Raw genomic sequence first — 17,111 nt, 5'->3', positions numbered from 1 at the left:
ATGTTTTTTTTAATTAAACAATAAATAAACAAAACAAAAATGGATGATTAGCTGGATGTAATGATGTTGATGAACCCACAACTGTACATTTGAATAAGTTCGCTAACAAGTCCAAATGATCCAATTTGTGGGTTAGGACCTTTTTTTTATTCTGCCGCAACATCATCATTAGCCTCGCCGTCATAATGGTCCGCTATTATCCATTTGTCTTTGTTTGGATTATTTTTTTTTTGGACAACCGCAGTTGTCTGGATTCAATCTGCATGACAATAATTACTGTCGTCGACATTACGCAGCTTGTCAAAGATAAAAGCCTTGAAGATAATGAACAAATAGCTTCCCGTCATGCTCATTTTATATTGCCACACTTTGGAGTTATAAAAGCTGATGAGAGCTAGCTTACATGGCAGAAAGATGTGTGACGTCATCGCGTTGCAGAAGTGCACCACACACACACAAGCAGCTCATCCTCGCCATCATTCTTTCTGATCTTCAGTTCCAATGACTTTTAGTCCTGCGCTCCACACGATCCAAAGAGGAAATTAATTTTCCAAATGCTTGGATGAAAGTGCAGCACTTTTTTTTTTTTTTTTTTTTTAGGGGTCAGATAGCCTCATTATCCTTTAATTAATTAAAGCTCAGTTGGCTGTTCAAAATATCTCGATGATAAGTGCGGGCTCAGATAAAGGTGAATAATTGTGAATATTGTGTTCCGGATTGAATGGAGGCTTTGACGCGCTGTCTCACTTTTGGTGTCATCTGGAAGAGAGCTGGCTCATTGACATGCGTCTCATGGCGCATCTGTCGGTGGGGCGCATGCAGTGCTCACTGGGGCGGAAGTGATGCCAAGTCTGCACAGTGCATCGCGAGGAAAGCAGATTGTACTTTTAAAATTCCCCAAAAATTATTTGAATCGACAATACAAATTATGAAATTGGAATCTCGAAATCGTCTGAATTGAGATGTTAGTGTGCTGTGGCGTCTTTCTATTTAATCAAGCGACGTGACAAAGAGCTCACAGATATTAACGGCAGCAGGCTGAGTAAGTAAGAGAGGCCACAATTGACTTATTCGCACTTGAGGTCTCTCCAGCAAACACTTATGTTTGGGTATTTAGTTGGAGGGCTGAGAGCCAAAGCCGCCAAAGCTGAAGTTACACAAGCGTAGACAATTTATTCACATTTGCTGCTTTAGCTCCATGCAAGTTTTGTCCACTGGTCACACATAACAACCAAACTATTTTAATCATGTTCAGAATCTTTTTTACTCTCCATGTGTGTTAAGTAATTGAGCCACTTAGAACTACTTCATTTTTGTCATTTTGCAGTCGAGTGAGTTTCGGTTTTATAGCCGCAATAAAATGTCGGAGATTTATATGGCAGTGGTTACTTCCTTATTAATACTTTGTTTTGAGGACTAACGTGGATTGTTTTTTGGGATGCTGGAGACCATGAAAAGTCCACATAAGAAGGCTGAACCCAAAATTCAAATCCAGAAAATTATTCAAATTTTTAATTTTACAATCAAAACATTCACAATAATGAAAAATGAAGTGCTGCTTTGTTCCATTATCATACGGCGCCATAATAGCTCAAAAAATGTTTGCAAGATTGCAGTTGTGTGTCATTTGACCCGTATTCTCAGTCGGAGCGTGAATCGCCTTAAAGCACGCTGAGTGGGGCCACTCGCCTTGCTCGTATCGTCAAAAACTTCACAAGGTCACCACTCAAGTAATCTAAAGAAATAATAGTTTTGTGTGTGCGTTTGCCTCACGGCCCAACTTGACTGCGCTACAGCGAATGGTTCTGTGCAAACTGCATAAATCAGGGTCATCGTGAAAAGAAGATAAGCCTACAAGTTAATGATTTTTAGCCTCCCTTTAAATCACCCTTTTGTAAATACTTGAAATGGCCGAGGAAATCTGCGTATAATTCTAAATGTCAGGAGAACTGACTTTGCCTTTTTCATCACAGTTAAAATAATCACGGACGAGCCGTGAAAAATTCACGTCGACGACAAAAGTGTCTTTGGCTGCCTTGAATGGCGTGATATAAATCTTCGTTATGGGGCCCTATTTTCGTGCCTCGGACAAAGTGTTGGAGTTTTCTTCCTTTTGGTATTTTCGTAGACACCCTTTGTTAGGAATGAGCGTTTGCGCCGTCGTGGGAGTGAACACAGCCGACTCGGCGTCACCTCTCGTTCTCTTTAAATTCAGTGTAATTCTACATGACGCCGTTTGTCATCCCCCCTTGATGCTAATATTTTTCACGCTGGAGAAAAAAAAAGCCTTCGGAAAACTGCTCCATCAGAGTCTGATATGCCCATGTTGAATATTTCTATAAAACAGGTGGACCGTTGAAAGATTTGCGGATCCTCTCACCGGGCGTGTTCAAATGCCTGGCAGACACGAACATTAGTTTTGCCTTTACAAGATACCCGAGGCAGGCAGGCGCCACCGTCTCCGTCTGGACCGAACAAGATGAGCTGCCACACACTCAACACTCGAAGATGTCTGGTGTCAGATTTACGGGCCCCCTACGCCTCGCTGGCTTTAACGTTACATTACATCATCGGCCGCATTTGAGACCCACCGCGCAGCGCGACGCCATTTAGCAACACCTGAATTGACGACTGGCAGGCGTCCATGTTGCGCGGCGCGGGGACCGTCATAATGGATTTTGCGATTATTGGCGGGAAGATGCAATTTGGCGTATCATGACAGACTCTAACAGCTGCTGCATGCCATGCAAGGTGGGGCCGTGATTAGGGCTCCACAATTAATGGACGTCAAATTAACGTCACAATGTAGTGGAATGCAATTTTCAAATTGCAAAGGCTGCAATTATGGAAATAATACTGCTTCATTTCAGCCGATTGATAGGCTTTATTTTTAGGCAGTGTCAATTCATTCGGGGTGTTATGAAAACCGGTTTGAATCGGAAAAACGGTTTTGATTTAATCGGACCAAATCGAATCGGTCCACTATTATTGTAATCTGACTTATTTGGTTTTTGATTACGTTATTTTTAAGGATGGGCTGATATCAGGTATCAATATCGGGCCGATACTGGCCTTATTTTCCGGTATCGGGTATTCTTACAAGCAGCCGATACCACCCACCGATACTTATTGCAAAAACAAATCTGACATCGAGTAAGACCTCCTAAGTGGTTGATACTATACTGTGGCACTTTGACAAATCATAATCTAATTTTGTATTTGTTTCACCCTAAAACTAAGGTGACGTGCTTAATGGCTGCTTAATAGCATCTGTAGGGGAAATTCCTTTTTCTTTTCAAGGGGAGGCTCCAAAAAAATCCAAGCAGGTCCATGTTTTGGGAGTGGGCGGAGGTTCCAAAATAAAATCAGCTGTCCCCCGCCATTGGTCTTAGAGAGGTGGACGCACTGCTGGAGCTGGTCTCCAACGCCGACTGGGATTTGTTTTTATTTGGAACGACCCTGCTGGCTGGGGGTGCAGTGGCCATTTGTGTGGGATTCTACCTGTGGAGCTCTTTTTTTTATAGACCTTCTATTTTTTACCTGGTAGGTCACGAATGAATTGGATTTCACCGTATGTGAATTTGTCACCATGTTAGTTGGAAATTATAAATGTTTGACCTGCAGGGAAATAAACAGCGACGATACAGAAAATTAACTCGGCAATTTGAAACGCCGCCTCAAGCTGAGAAGTGATTTATTTTGCTTCCAAATGGACGGAGCTCTGCAGTACTGCAGGTGTTGCGGCGCGCTACTGAGAAGAAAATTGACAAGCCATGAAATGGCCAGTACAGTGGAGTCATTTCTAATCAAAGGTGTGTTTATCAATGCGATTTTCAGCAAGGAACACGCTGACCTCACCGCTTCCATAAAACCAACATGGCCCTTCATGGTTGCGTTTAAAATAGGCCACATTTATTTTCGTAAGGCGCCTAGATTACTTCACTTTCTTGTTATTTGAGCTTGCCGTACAGCATAACATGTCATTAGATAGCCTTGGACTTTTTTGGCTTTAAATTTTACTCTCTGCTATCACATTTAACGGTTTCTATTTATACAGTGCATCCCCCTCAAAACCTTGACCTGGGATTTGTATTTTGTAGCCATGTACTTTTTAACTTAATTGAACTCAATGATTAGGTTCATACAACATAGTACATTTCTCTAAGGCAGATCTCACATAATTAAACCGCAAATCATTAATGACCTAAAACGTTAATTAATTCAATAAAAAAGGCTTCAAATGGCGCAATGGTTCAATGCACCAGTGGTTTTGATTGTCTGTTGATGTGATGGAACTTTGAGAACTTGATGTTATCTCTACTATTCCACGTTGTCTACTTCTAATTATATTATCCTGGCTGCAATGAATAATAATACTGCCAATGTCCAAAGTAAATTATACCGTCAGCCGCGGAGTCACATGACTTATGACTTGATCATTTCAAATCACTTCAAAATGAGCCAGCAGTTAGGCAGCTATTGAATGATTCGTCAAAAATGAGGCCTTGAGAAGTTTAATGCTTTTTTTCAGTTTAGCTTTACTCTCCAAATGAACATAAAACAAAATGAATTACCTGTTGTTTATTTTTAAAAAAGCATATAGTAACTTAGCCCTAGCAAAGCCTGATTGCAAACAATGCAAAATGTCATCGACAGGCTAACGGTTAGCCTAGACAATTGTGGTTTGAGTATTTAAACACAACACATTGCTATATAATATAAGGTTCTTCACAGGCATATATTCTTTATCTTCTCTGAAAAACATCTAAAATTACAGTAAAAGTAGAAGATATTGTAAGGTACCACTCATCTTTGTTTGTGTCTGCATGACTAAATTATATTCCCTGTCTGTGGGACTATCACAACAACAACAAACAAATTCCTTGGCTTTGTGTCTTCAGCTGCTGGCAGCACGCCTTGAAGCCGAGCAGGACCTCCTGTAACATTCTAAACAGAAGAAGAACCAAGCACTGAGCCACACTAGGGCCACCATGTACCAATCTACTGTCACCCAGCGAGTGGACAACAACACCATCCCGAGCAGGGTACTTTGTGCTTGCATCATGCAGCCACCGTTAAAGTGAAAGTAAAGTTCTTGTTATTGTTGTACGCGGTCTTGACGGTCGCAAGGTAGCTGCGCAACAATTCTGTGGGCATTGTCACCTTTTTATTGCTGATGTTGTCATGCTGTATTCGTGGAGGTGGTGACGGTCACTCAGTGGAGAGTGAGTCGGCGGGGTCAGAGTCAGCGGCGGTACAAATAGACGAGCAAATATAAATAGGAAGGAAACAAGAGTAGCTCTTAAGGAAAATACTAAAAAAAAAAATGTTTCAAGTCTCCCATTAGCCAAATGTGACCGGCTTGTTTTAGACAAACTAATGACTTTACCACTAATTATAGCCACTAACTACATTGACTTTGTTTTTATTTATTTTTCTACACCGTCATCCAAATATTCCTTGACTTGAAACCGGGCCGTAGCGCAGAAAAAGTTGGAGACGGCTGCTTTAGCAACATGATTAGCAGGCTGAAGATAAGCTCCGTGTGAGGTGGAGCTCCACTAATGATATCCCCCCCTGCTTCATTAGGTCATGGAGGAGTCTGAGATCTGTTCCATGCCTGGGGGACTCGCCAACGCGAGGAAACAATTTCAAACCCAGGAAACGACCACATCTCATGTAACCCAGTTCCATTTCCAGCACAGCAGTGTGCAGGTACACATATTAGAGGCCAATTATGGCCGCCAATGCATGAAAGTGAATAAGATGTCTGTCATCAAGTTAGCGGGAAACATTTGAGCAGACAGGAATGCTGATGCTTTAACATGCATGGGTGAGCCTGGCGGAAAATATGCCATATTTTCTAAAAATGAACAACGATGTTTGTGATCCAGCTCACCTCATTTGCAACAACACACATTTACACCGTTGTGTTTTTCTATTATTTTTATGGCACGGTATGAATGAGCAGCCCCGCGTGTTGTTTGCCATCCCGCCGCTATCTCCACAAGTCACACTGTATCGCATTAACCATCGCGTCCCTGCTTGATTTTCAACATGGCGTGCGGAACAGACTCTTATCACATGAGCACCAGGAGGGCATGCTCAGATGAATGAGGCATGTTTTTTGTTATTCTTGTTGTCGTTTGGGAATACCTATCACATCCCAGCAAATGTGAATTTAAAACATTGTAGCTTCTGCATTTTATCAGCAAAATGAGAGGGAATGTGAATATTGACTGGCGCTTAATTCACAGCTTGTAGTGTGTCCAGATGTGAAATCCACCATTTTTTTTTTTTACATTTACAGGAAATGTCCCACTCAGAGATGTCGGTGTCAAGCAGCGAGCATCAGGTGGTGGCGGGCAGTCAGCAGCTACTATCCACCCAAGAAACAGTGGTATGTACTTTTAGAGTCCTCTGTTTACAAAATAATTTGTTCTTTATTTAGTTTGGATTTGCTAGTGTTGTGGCTAAAGAATTCATGATGTTCCATTTAGGTTAGAGAGGACTAAATATTTGTTTCTTGTGTTAAATAGGTGTCAGACGGTGTCAACAATTTGCACTGCAATGATAAAATCCATGAAAATGAAGGTAAGGCGTTGTATGTTATACACAACATTGCTTCTAAGTTTATTCTCGTTTTGACGCTAACGGACAGAAGAAGAATTTCCAAGGTACACAACAAAAGAACTCAGGGCTCACTTTGAAAGAACCATAGAGGAAGCAGCACCACACAAACCGATTAAGGTAATCGCTTGGATTTTATGCTAATTTACAAATTTTGCTTTACCATCCAGCAGAATAAAAATGGTTGATTCAGCTAAAGCTCCAAAAAAGCTCGCTAAGATTGTGTCATGTCATTAAAACTTTATCTGAAGATGTAATTAATGAAATGGAATAATTAGTTGCAGTAATTTACCTACAAATCTCACTTTTGCTCTTTAAATAAGACTGGACGTGACAGCGGTTGGTCAAAGTGGTCGTCCAATGCGACCCAGACCAACACAGTGACAAATGAGGGGCACCGGGAGTCAGCGGTCGAAACAGCAGAGGACACTCCGGACGCCATGATAGATTACGAAGAATTTCCACCGCCGCCGCCACCGGCCGTAGACGACTCTGATTACCTTCCGCCGCCACCGCCGGATTTACTTGAAATGTCACCAATCATCGAAAGTATTCCTGTCACTCAATACTCATCCGAGGAGCCTCAAGGATCAGTGAACTCGGCCAAAAACCTTCTCAGCAAAGAAGCTTACATCAAGCAGAGGAGCATGTCTGAGTTGAAACGTCTGTACAAGCACATACATCCTGGCGTCAGGAAAAATATCGAAGAGGACTTCTACAACGAATACAACGAGACGGTAAACAACCAGCGGGCGAGTCAAGCGTATTTGTATGAGGATGACGCTGATGTCACTGATGAGGAATACGAATGGGAAGAGATTCTACCAGGAGAGGTGCAGGCAAGGCGCTGGATGTTTGAAAATAAGCCACTAGATGCCATCAAGGATGAATCCCTGGATGGAGATGAAGGAAATCACAAGATGACAGAGAAAGAGATGATTCTCGGGAAAGACGTGAGGCGCACGGCGTGGATGTTCGAGACCAAGCCGGCAGATGAGCTGGGCCCACGTGAGACCGACTCCATGGAGTATAGGAAGAGGTTTGACAAGGGAGACGTGCGAGCTGCGGCGTGGTTGTTTGAAACCCAAACGATGGACAATCTGAATAAGATGCACCAGGAAGAAGACCTCACCAAAGAGGTGGTATTCACAGAAGAGGACGGTAACGCCACCATTTACATGATTGACGATAAGTACATGGACGGCCTCGGACACACGGAGACGGTGGACGAGAGCCATCTGCTGAGCTTAAGATCAGTCGTGGAAGAAATCAACGAGGAGGAGAAAACCATAACGAGCAACTTTGACACTCAGTTTCAATGCTTCATCATGGGGCAGTCCAGTCAGATGCTGGAGATTAAATCGGTGCGGAAAATTGAAACCGAGCTGGAGAGTTCAATTGCTTCGCGTTGGCTTTTTGATACTCAACCTCTTAATGAGAACAAACCGCTTTCATCTTTCAAGCTGGTGTGTAGCCTTTCCATGGAGGACAGTAACAGAGGAGACTGGGGACGATGGTTGTTTGAGATAAAGACGTTGAATTCCCTGACTGAGTTGGAATGCTCAAAAACCGAAGAAGTCGTTGGGGCGGATGTGCGCAAGCACTGCCTCGTGTTTGAAACCCAACCGATGGATTCTCTGAAGGATGATTCGAACGCCATGACTCAGTGCGTTGAAGAAATTATCGGGGGTAATGTTAGATCGGCAAGAAACTTCTTTGAAAGCAGCCCTCAAATGGAGAGGAAGAACTGCCCTGAAGTCGGAAAACTTAAAAAGTCACTGCCGAACGAAGACATAAAAGGGGACGTGAGACATCAAAAGTGGCGCTTTGAGAGTCAACCTCTGGAGCACATACGCGATGAGAAGAAGGAGATAACTCGCACAGTCAATATCGAGGAGGACCTCACGCAGGAGGACGGTACGAGTTGCAGAGCCGATGTTCGCAGGAATTGCTGGGTGTTTGAGACTCAGCCAATGGACATGTTGAAAGATGATTCAAATAGCCTCCCCTTGACAAAAGAGGAAATTATCGCAGGAGACGTGAAATCCACCAGGCATTACTTTGAAACCATCCCGGCCGAGGAGCCGAAGGAACTCGCAGAAGTCGGTAAATTGAAAAAAATGGCGATGTCGACCGACGAGGCGAAGGAGCTGGCGGAGGTCGGCAAACTGAAGAGATGGGTGGAACTTGACGAGGAAAGGGGAGATGTTCGACATCAGAAATGGCGGTTCGAAAGCCAGCCTTTGGAACAGATTCGAGACGAGAAGAAGGAAGTCATCCGAACAATTGACTTGGAAGAAATTGACAAAGTGGACGTGTCAAATTATAAGCATATCTTTGAGAGCACCGATTTAAGCAGAAGGGACGAGTCGCAAAAGATCCAGGTTGAGGGCGTCACGAGTGGTTCGGTGCAGTCCAACAAAAACCTCTTTGAGTCCGGGCTATTGTACGCCATGCAGGACAGCTCGGGCCACTTCCACGAGTTAAGAACAGTGCGTCACGAAGAAGTTGTGAGCGGAGATGTCACAACGTACAAATGGATGTTCGAAACGCGACCCATCGACCAATTTGACGAAAGCATTGACAAATATCAAATAATTAAAGGGATATCCAAACAGGAAATCGAATCCGGTGACGTTAAGACCGCCAAATGGCTCTTTGAGACGCAGCCTCTCGATGCCATCAAGTACTTCAGTAACATCGAAGATGAGGAAACACAAAGCGAAACTCAAGAAATTGTGAAAGGAGACGTAAAGAACTGCAAGTGGCTCTTTGAGACGCAACCAATGGACGTCCTGTATGAAAAAGTGGACATAAATAGTGATAATCAGTCTGAAGAAATGCCAAAGGGAGACGTGAAAACATGCACGTGGCTCTTTGAGACGCAAGCGCTTGATGCAATTCACCACCAAACGGAAACTGTCTTGAAAACGTGCACGGTCAATCAAGAGGACATTCAAGGCAAAGATGTCCGGACGGCGTGTTTTCTCTTTGAGACCGAAAAACTCGAGAATCTCTCCGGTGAGGAGGGAAATTCTTTCAAGCGCATCACCGAGATCGACATTGCGTCAGGTGACGTGTCGAGGAAGAAGCATATTTTTGAACACGGCACGGCCGATATCATGACGTCGACGTCGGAGGAAATGATGCAACGTCTCAAGAGAGTGCAAAGCGAGGATATTCAGAAAGGAAACGTCGTCACCTGTAAATGGCTCTTTGAAAATCAATCCATAGACGCCATCCACGACGGCCAAGAAGAAACATCCAAAAGCCGGACAGTTACCGACATACACGGTGGGGACGTAGACAAGGGACGATTCATCTTTGAGACCTTTTCCTTGGATAGAATCAAGGAATCGGCGTCTGAACCCGAGCTATCCACGATGCAAACGATTGCTCGCAACGATGAAGAGAAGGGCGATGTAAAAAATTACACCATGCTCTTTGAAACTCAGCCTCTGTATGCCATCCAGGACAAGGAAGGTCATTACCATGAAGTGACCACAGTCACCAGCGAGGAGGTAACACGCGGAGATGTCATCGGAACTCGGTGGTTGTTTGAAACCAAACCTCTGGACGCCATCAAGGACTCGGACGAGGTTTACGTCATTAAATCTGTCACGCAGCAGGACGAGCAGAAAGGAGACGTCACGTCTGCAAAGTGGAAGTTTGAGACGCAGCCTCTTGATAGGATATCTGAAGAAAACAGGACGTTCATGAAGACGGTGGAGGACATTCAAGGGGGCAACGTTAAAATGAATAAAGACCGCTTTGAATCGGAGGCCATGTTGCAGGAGTCGGTTCGAACGGTCAATATCAGCGAAATACAAAAAGGCGACGTCAGGTCGGCCAGATGGAGATTCGAGACGCAGTCGATTGATAAAATAAGAAGCCTGAGCTCGGAGAACCTCATCGAGACGGTTAAAAAGGAGGAGGTGGAAAAGGGTGACGTCAAGCATTCCGTTTGGCTGTTTGAGAAAAATCCTTTGGACCACATTAAAGAGGTCGACGAAGACGACGAGACGCCGCACGTCGCTCGAGAGGAAATTGTCAAAGCAGATGTCAAGTCAACGACGTGGCTCTTTGAAACGACACCCTTTGATGACTTCAACGAGACGAAAACGGAGAAGACGGAAATCTTGGGCAAGAACGTCAAGGGAACTCTAGAAGAACTTCATAGTCAGAAAATGGTGACATCCAAAGGCATACTCATCGAATCGGATGAAATCGGCGATGTTAGGATGGCGAAATACAATCTGATGAATCAGCAAGCTCCCGAGATTCAACGTGAGGAAGTCATCAGAGGGGATTTGCAGACTATTATGATGAACCTCCTGAACAGACAGGAACAACACGGGCGGCAGGTGGTCATCGAGTCGGAAGAGAGGGGCGATATCACTTCAACCGTGCGACAGCTTTTCAACCAAGAGAGCAACAAAAATATCGAAAAGGAAGAAATTATACCAGGAGATATTCGGGAAGCCATAAATAACCTTTTCGACGACAGCGGCTCTGTCAAACATGGACTCCTCATTCAGGAGGATGAGAAAGGCGATGTGCGGATGACAATCTATTCCCTTCTGAACAAGCAAGATCCGATGAGTATGGAAAAAGAGGGCGTGGTCAGAGGAGATATAAAGACTGCCCTGCAAAGACTCTCCAGCCAAGATCAGCCTGATCTGACACAGAGGATAACGGTCGATGAAACCGAGAAGGGGAACGTCAAATTCTATTCCACCTGCATCGAATCCGGGGCCCTCAGTTATCTTAAACAACTCAATTTAGAACCAGATGAAGCGTCAGACGAGACTATTGAGAAAGAAAAGATTATCGGAGGTGACATTCAGGGCACCAAAGTCATCCTTAGTAGCAACCAAACGCAAATCGAGCGCACCGTGGATGATATCATACCGGGTGATGTTCACAACACGGTAAAGGTTTTCATGACTGAGCCCACGGTCTCATTAGAGGGTCTCCAAAAGGAGGAGATCGTCAAAGGAGATCTGAAAGCTGCATTGACATCATTGTCAGAATCAGTCAACCAGAGAGTCGTGGTGGAGAAAGAGGAAGTCATGAAAGGCAACATACCCAAAACCATGCGATGCCTGGAGAGGGCGCAACATCGTCACAAGGAGATCGAGAAACCAGATATTATACCCGGGAATATTAAAGGAGCCTTGAGATCTCTCGAGAATTCTGCAACCGCCCGAGTTGAAGCCACCACGGAGGATCTGGTTTCTGGAGATGTCAAGGCTACCTTAAGATCTCTCCAGTTGGCAAAGCAAACGGTGGTTGAGGTGGAGAAGGAAGAAATTGTCAGAGGTGACATTCAAGCAGCAATGCAAGGTCTACAAGATGCTTCTTCTGAGAAAAAAATCTGTCATCAGGAGATAGATGTCCAGGGGGATGTGAAAGGAACGATACAGCTCTTCACTGAACCTCCACCCGCTCAAAGAATTCAAAGAATCCCGAGTGCCGAAGAAGAAGAGCAAACTTTGGCGGAGAAAGAGGAAGTGATAAAAGGCGACGTGAAAGGCACGATTAAATCACTTATGGAAACGGCACAGCGTGAAACTCCCAAAGGGAAAGCCGGCTCCTACAGAAGAGTCAGAGTTAAGCAGAGGCCTACTGTGAAGAATTTAAATGCGGAGACACAGAGAAACGTACAAAAAATCAAAACCGCAGTTCCGGACGATCATCAATCTGTTGCGACCGAAACTAAAACAACGTGTACGGCGGAAAGGCGCAGCACACAATCCAAAACCGTCGTGGAGCACAAAACCATCACCCAAAGTCACGGCATCAAAACATTAAAAACGGAATTCTGCAACCTGAAGCCAAAAGGAATGATCCGCTTGAATAAAACAAAAGTCAAAACAGATGTGTACTTTCCTAAACGACAAGTGGCCGAACCCGATTTGCCTCCTCCCCCTCCACCGGTGGTAGACATCGACCTTCCTCTTCCTCCGACGCCGCCGCCTCCATTTGTGGATTCTGATGGGGATCACCTTCCTCCACCACCACCACCAGCTACTGTTGAACTGGACTTACTCCCACCGCCATCACCACCACCACCACCAACACCACCACCACCACCACCACCACGGCGAGACCTGGAAAGGATCCCAAAACAACCAGTTCCCGTCTCACCAACCCAGGCCAAAAAGATGACAGTGAAGAAAGTCAAAGTTCCGTTATGTCCCGTCCCAAAGCTTGAGGCTAACGTGGAAACAGTCCAGTCTGTAACCACGACACGAACATCTAAAAGAATCGAAGTCCCGCCACCGCCGCCACCAGAATCGCCGCGACCCTCCAGGAGAGTTTGCATCACCCCACCATCTTCCCCCACTCCTCCTCCAAGAGGCAAAACAAGTAAATTCAACACCCCGTTAATAAAAGCCGAGGAAAAATACCGTAAGCACAAAGAGGAAAACACGCCTCCAACCACTCCAACTCCGCCTTTTGTGAATGACTCAATTAAGGCAGCTGAAGATGTCAACCAAACAAAAAACATCCAGACCCCAGCTGGAAATGCCGAGTCGGCGCTCCATTTCGAGTCCTCCTCGTCACGAGATGCATCCAAGCAGGTTGTTATCTCCACAATATCATCTGCCAAGAAGGAAATACTTTCTAATGAGTCTTCTAAGCTTCAAAAGAGCTCTTCAGTGACTGCTGTGAGACAAACCGCTCACACAACCAAACAGAAAATAGTTTCTGTCTCCTCCCAGGTGTCGACTCAAGCTGTCGTTTCGAACCAAAGTCACACCACAGACACCACTTTTGCAAAAATCGCCGGTGAGAAGAAACATGTGAAAAATCGAAACGCAAAGGAATCTGAAAGAAAGATGGTCGAGGGAACAGGTATGGATAAATCGAGAGGCCTTGTTAAAATGGCGAAAACTGAAAGCATTGAACAGAAATCAAAGACATCCCAATCGCAGCCCAAGAGAAACGAGCAACCAGAAATACCCACCGAAAAAGCAGAAACTATCGGGAAAATACCAAGAACAAACCAAAAGGTAAAAAAGAGCACTAAGCAGGAAAAGCAAGTTGACGCCAAGATTGAAGAAGAGCGAAAGATTCAGGTGAAAGCCAACGATTCCGCCAAGCCCATCAGCGAGTCAAGAGAGGTAAAGACAGAATCAAAGCAGGTGATAACCAAAGTGTCCCCAGATGAAGATCTTGCCATCAATGTAAGTGACGGTCAAACAGCACCAAAGAAGAAAAAGAAATCTAAAAAGTCGAAAGCGGCGACACAATTAAGTCAAATCAAAGACTTCGAATCAAAGACGGCCGTCACAGAAACAATCAATGAAATGGAAGAAACAACTGCCGCTCTACAAATTCACACAAGTGTCGTCGAAGAGCATGTTCAAAGCAAAGAGGATGACAACTCCCAGAGAGTAAAAGCACATCAAAGTCATCCCAAGAAGAAAGCCGTGACAATTACTCCGAAGAGTGCGTCACTGGAGGAAAGTCGGGCCGAGCCAATTAAAGTGCCAGTCGAGTCAGAACAGAATCAAACGGTCACGTCTGCATCAGTGGGAATCGTGGAATCTCCCAAGCAACAGGTGGCGGGCGTAATCTCTTACATCACGGGAATGCAAACCGTTTCCAAAACTAAACTCGGCACATTTGCAGATTGCTTCGCAAGCCCGGAGGTTCCTCACAAAAAATTGGGGGATGACGTTCCCGAGTCGAGTCGAGCTCAAAAAGTTACGAACGAAAAGCGCGGATTGGAATCTGTTGCTGAGGAAAAAAAGTTCGGCGTTGGTTCTATAAAAGTCCAGAAGCAATTAAAGAAGGAGATCTTAACTGAAAGCAGGAAAGAACAAATGGACCTACGAGCTCCGTCGCCGTCTCTAAGAACCCGAACTCCCTCGCCCACATTTATCACCATCGAATCCATTCGAAGGACCGACTCCCCCCAGAGAGTCACTCCCTCGCCGACACCGCTCCAAAGGGCCGGCACACCCCCGCCGCCGCCGCCGCGCCGCTGCGATACCCCGACGTCAAAACTGACGAGAATCACACCCTCCCCGACGTTTGACCGAGCCGAGAATTTGCCGCGACTCAAAGACACCACGGCCAAGTTGTCTCGCGGCGTTACCCCGCCGCCGTTAATATCCTCGCAGCTCATATGCGAAAAGAAATCCGAAATCGTGGAAACGCCTGCTTCATTCCATCGGCAAATCAAACTTGAGTCCGTACACGGCTCCGGTGAGTCGTCTAGAAAGCACGTCATAGAAAAAGACACCTGGGAACCTCCCGAGGCTTCAAATGCAAATGAAAGCCAAAGTAAGGCAGATAGGAAACCGCCGCTTTGTAATGAGGTCCCGGAAGATACCTCCGAGTTATCATTGGCTTCATTTCAAGAAAAGAAGGAGTTCTTCGAGGAGGCCCAAAAGGCTGAAATGAATAAAACCTATATCCGAAAGGAACCCATTGCGATACCTGAACGACTGGGCCCGGAGCTGGAGGACAGCGATGAGGACAAGATCCAAGAAAAGGAAGATCTGCCCAAAGCGGACTTGTCCGGTCTTGTCAATAAATTTGAATCAACAGGTAAAACAGACATCAGCAAAGAGTTGCTCGCATTTACAGAGTGGTTGCAAAACGAAAGTGAAGACAAGGAAGACTCCGAAAGGGCGTCGGCAGCTTTTGACGTTCAGACTCTCAAGAATATTTTTGAAACAAGCGAGCAGAGATTCTCTGTAGATGAGCAGAAAGGCAATCACGAGGACCCGCTGACAATCAGACGGGAAGTCGACACGGCAAAGCTGCAAAGTCCTCTTGAGATGCAGCCGGGCTTAAAACTCAGCTCGGCCCTCCCCTCTCATGGAAATGTGCTGGAAATTGTACGGACAGATCCATCAGCTCCTTCTGAGAGCAAATCAATCACAGAGCATTTCTCAAGCCTCGATGTGTTTGGGAGCAAGGTCACCACGACAAGTGTCAGTCAGCGCTCTGGCGGCGTGTCAAAACAGCCGGCTCCTTTTTCTTACGCTGACGCGGTGAAAAGGAAAGTGGCGCCGGCCAGACGAACGCAAACCCACGACCAAGACGCCACTGAGAAATTGCTGAAGAACTTTCACCACACCCGCAGCGAGAGCGAGGCGCTTTTCAAGACTGCGACGGAAGTGATGACGTCACAGGCGGTGTCTCATCAGACGATCATCGGTAAAAAATTAGGGAGCATGAGCCATGAGGAAACCGAGGCATGGATGGATATTGTGCAACGACTAACCTCTGACTTAAGACTGCTAATCGTTTCCCCTAATTAGCATTAAATACTGATCTCGTGAGATCCTGTTTTGAGGTGTTCAGCCATGTCATCTTACACACTAGTGATCTGTCTGTCTGTCTGTCTGTCTGTCTGTCTGTCTGTCTATCTATCATGTATTTGTTTTTATGTTTTCGTGAGGCCTATTATGCATTTTGTAGAACGAATAGAAAAAATTTGTGACGCCTGTTTTGCTATGCATGTGCTCAAACAGTAATCAAACACAAACAAGATGGCCGACACATGAAATAGTTTTCTAGATTATTTATTTATTTATTTTTATTATTAGTATTTATTTTGTTCCCCAACAGGCTCGAGTTCCGAAGTCAGAGCTGTGCACAGTGTGTCGAAGGAGGGTGTATCCGATGGATGGATGGATAGTGGACAGAAAAAAGTACCATAAATCCTGCTTCTTCTGTGAGCAATGCAAAAGTAAACTAAGGTAAACCAAGCCGTCCTCAAATCGCACACAAAGCACCGTCGGCGCTGATAACTCATTTTTATTGCAGCCTGGGAAATTACGTCTCTCTCCACGGACACTTCTTTTGTCTTCACCACTACAAACAACTCCTCAAGTCCAAAGGAATGTACGATAATGAACTCGGTCAGAAAGCTCCCGCGGGAACCGACGCCTCCACCCCACCGGAGCAAAAACTCGAATGGAGATATTCAACACGCGGCCTAAGTTCACTTGACAGGAACAAAACACATCATGGTGGTCAGATTGAAGCGACAAAAGCATTTGATGAGAGCAAACCGCAGGGCAGCAGAATATCCGTCGTTTGGCCTCCGCAGGCCGACTCCCCAAAGAAAGTTTTTAAAATAGAGGAAGACATTCAACTAGCCAAACCGCAGTGGCCCCCGCAAGACAATTCCCCAAAATTAATCCAACAGCAACACGGAGAGACTGTTCCAAGAAGTGTCTTGTAAAGTAATTACCTAAGTAGAAAATGAAAAAAAAATAGTCGCAATGGTCCAATTAAGGAAATAAAAGATAGTTGAATGATTGAAAGGATGAAGAGTATGTTGATTGGAAGCAAGGAGGCAGTGTTGTGTTCAGGTGTTGCAGAGGGAAAGCGAGAGAATGTGGATGTGACAAAAAGCATTGTTTCTACTGTGTGTTGCATATATTTGGATTTTTAATCATGCTAAGCAATCAAGTTTTTTTGATAATTGGCGGGCATGGCCAAAATTGATT

At 45.0% G+C, this 17,111-nt stretch overlaps 1 protein-coding gene across 1 annotated transcript; it reads left to right on the top strand.

Annotated features, from left to right (window-relative positions):
- The first annotated feature begins 3,390 nt into the window (after positions 1-3,390).
- xirp2b (xin actin binding repeat containing 2b) lies at positions 3,391-16,875 on the top strand. Its single transcript, XM_037280952.1, has 9 exons — positions 3,391-3,543; positions 4,902-5,045; positions 5,590-5,715; positions 6,311-6,400; positions 6,540-6,594; positions 6,662-6,750; positions 6,954-15,810; positions 16,225-16,355; positions 16,423-16,875. The coding sequence occupies exons 2-8, from the start codon at positions 4,992-4,994 to the stop codon at positions 16,314-16,316; spliced, it is 9,363 nt and encodes a 3,120-aa protein (XP_037136847.1). The 5' UTR covers positions 3,391-3,543; positions 4,902-4,991; the 3' UTR covers positions 16,317-16,355; positions 16,423-16,875.
- The last annotated feature ends 236 nt before the right edge of the window (positions 16,876-17,111 follow it).

This window comes from Syngnathus acus, chromosome 21, assembly GCF_901709675.1.
Source record: "Syngnathus acus chromosome 21, fSynAcu1.2, whole genome shotgun sequence".
Lineage (NCBI taxonomy): Eukaryota > Metazoa > Chordata > Actinopteri > Syngnathiformes > Syngnathidae > Syngnathus > Syngnathus acus.
This window is presented reverse-complemented; position numbering and strand designations above follow the sequence as displayed.

What these genes read in the sequence shown, in the direction of transcription:
- xirp2b (XM_037280952.1), top strand. Translation starts at nt 4,992, where the DNA reads ATGTACCAATCTACTGTCACCCAGCGAGTGGACAACAACACCATCCCG. An exon ending in TCCAGCACAGCAGTGTGCAG is followed by an intron (nt 5,716 to 6,310) that starts GTACACATATTA and finishes TTACATTTACAG; the next exon opens with GAAATGTCCCACTCAGAGAT. An exon ending in TATCCACCCAAGAAACAGTG is followed by an intron (nt 6,401 to 6,539) that starts GTATGTACTTTT and finishes TGTGTTAAATAG; the next exon opens with GTGTCAGACGGTGTCAACAA.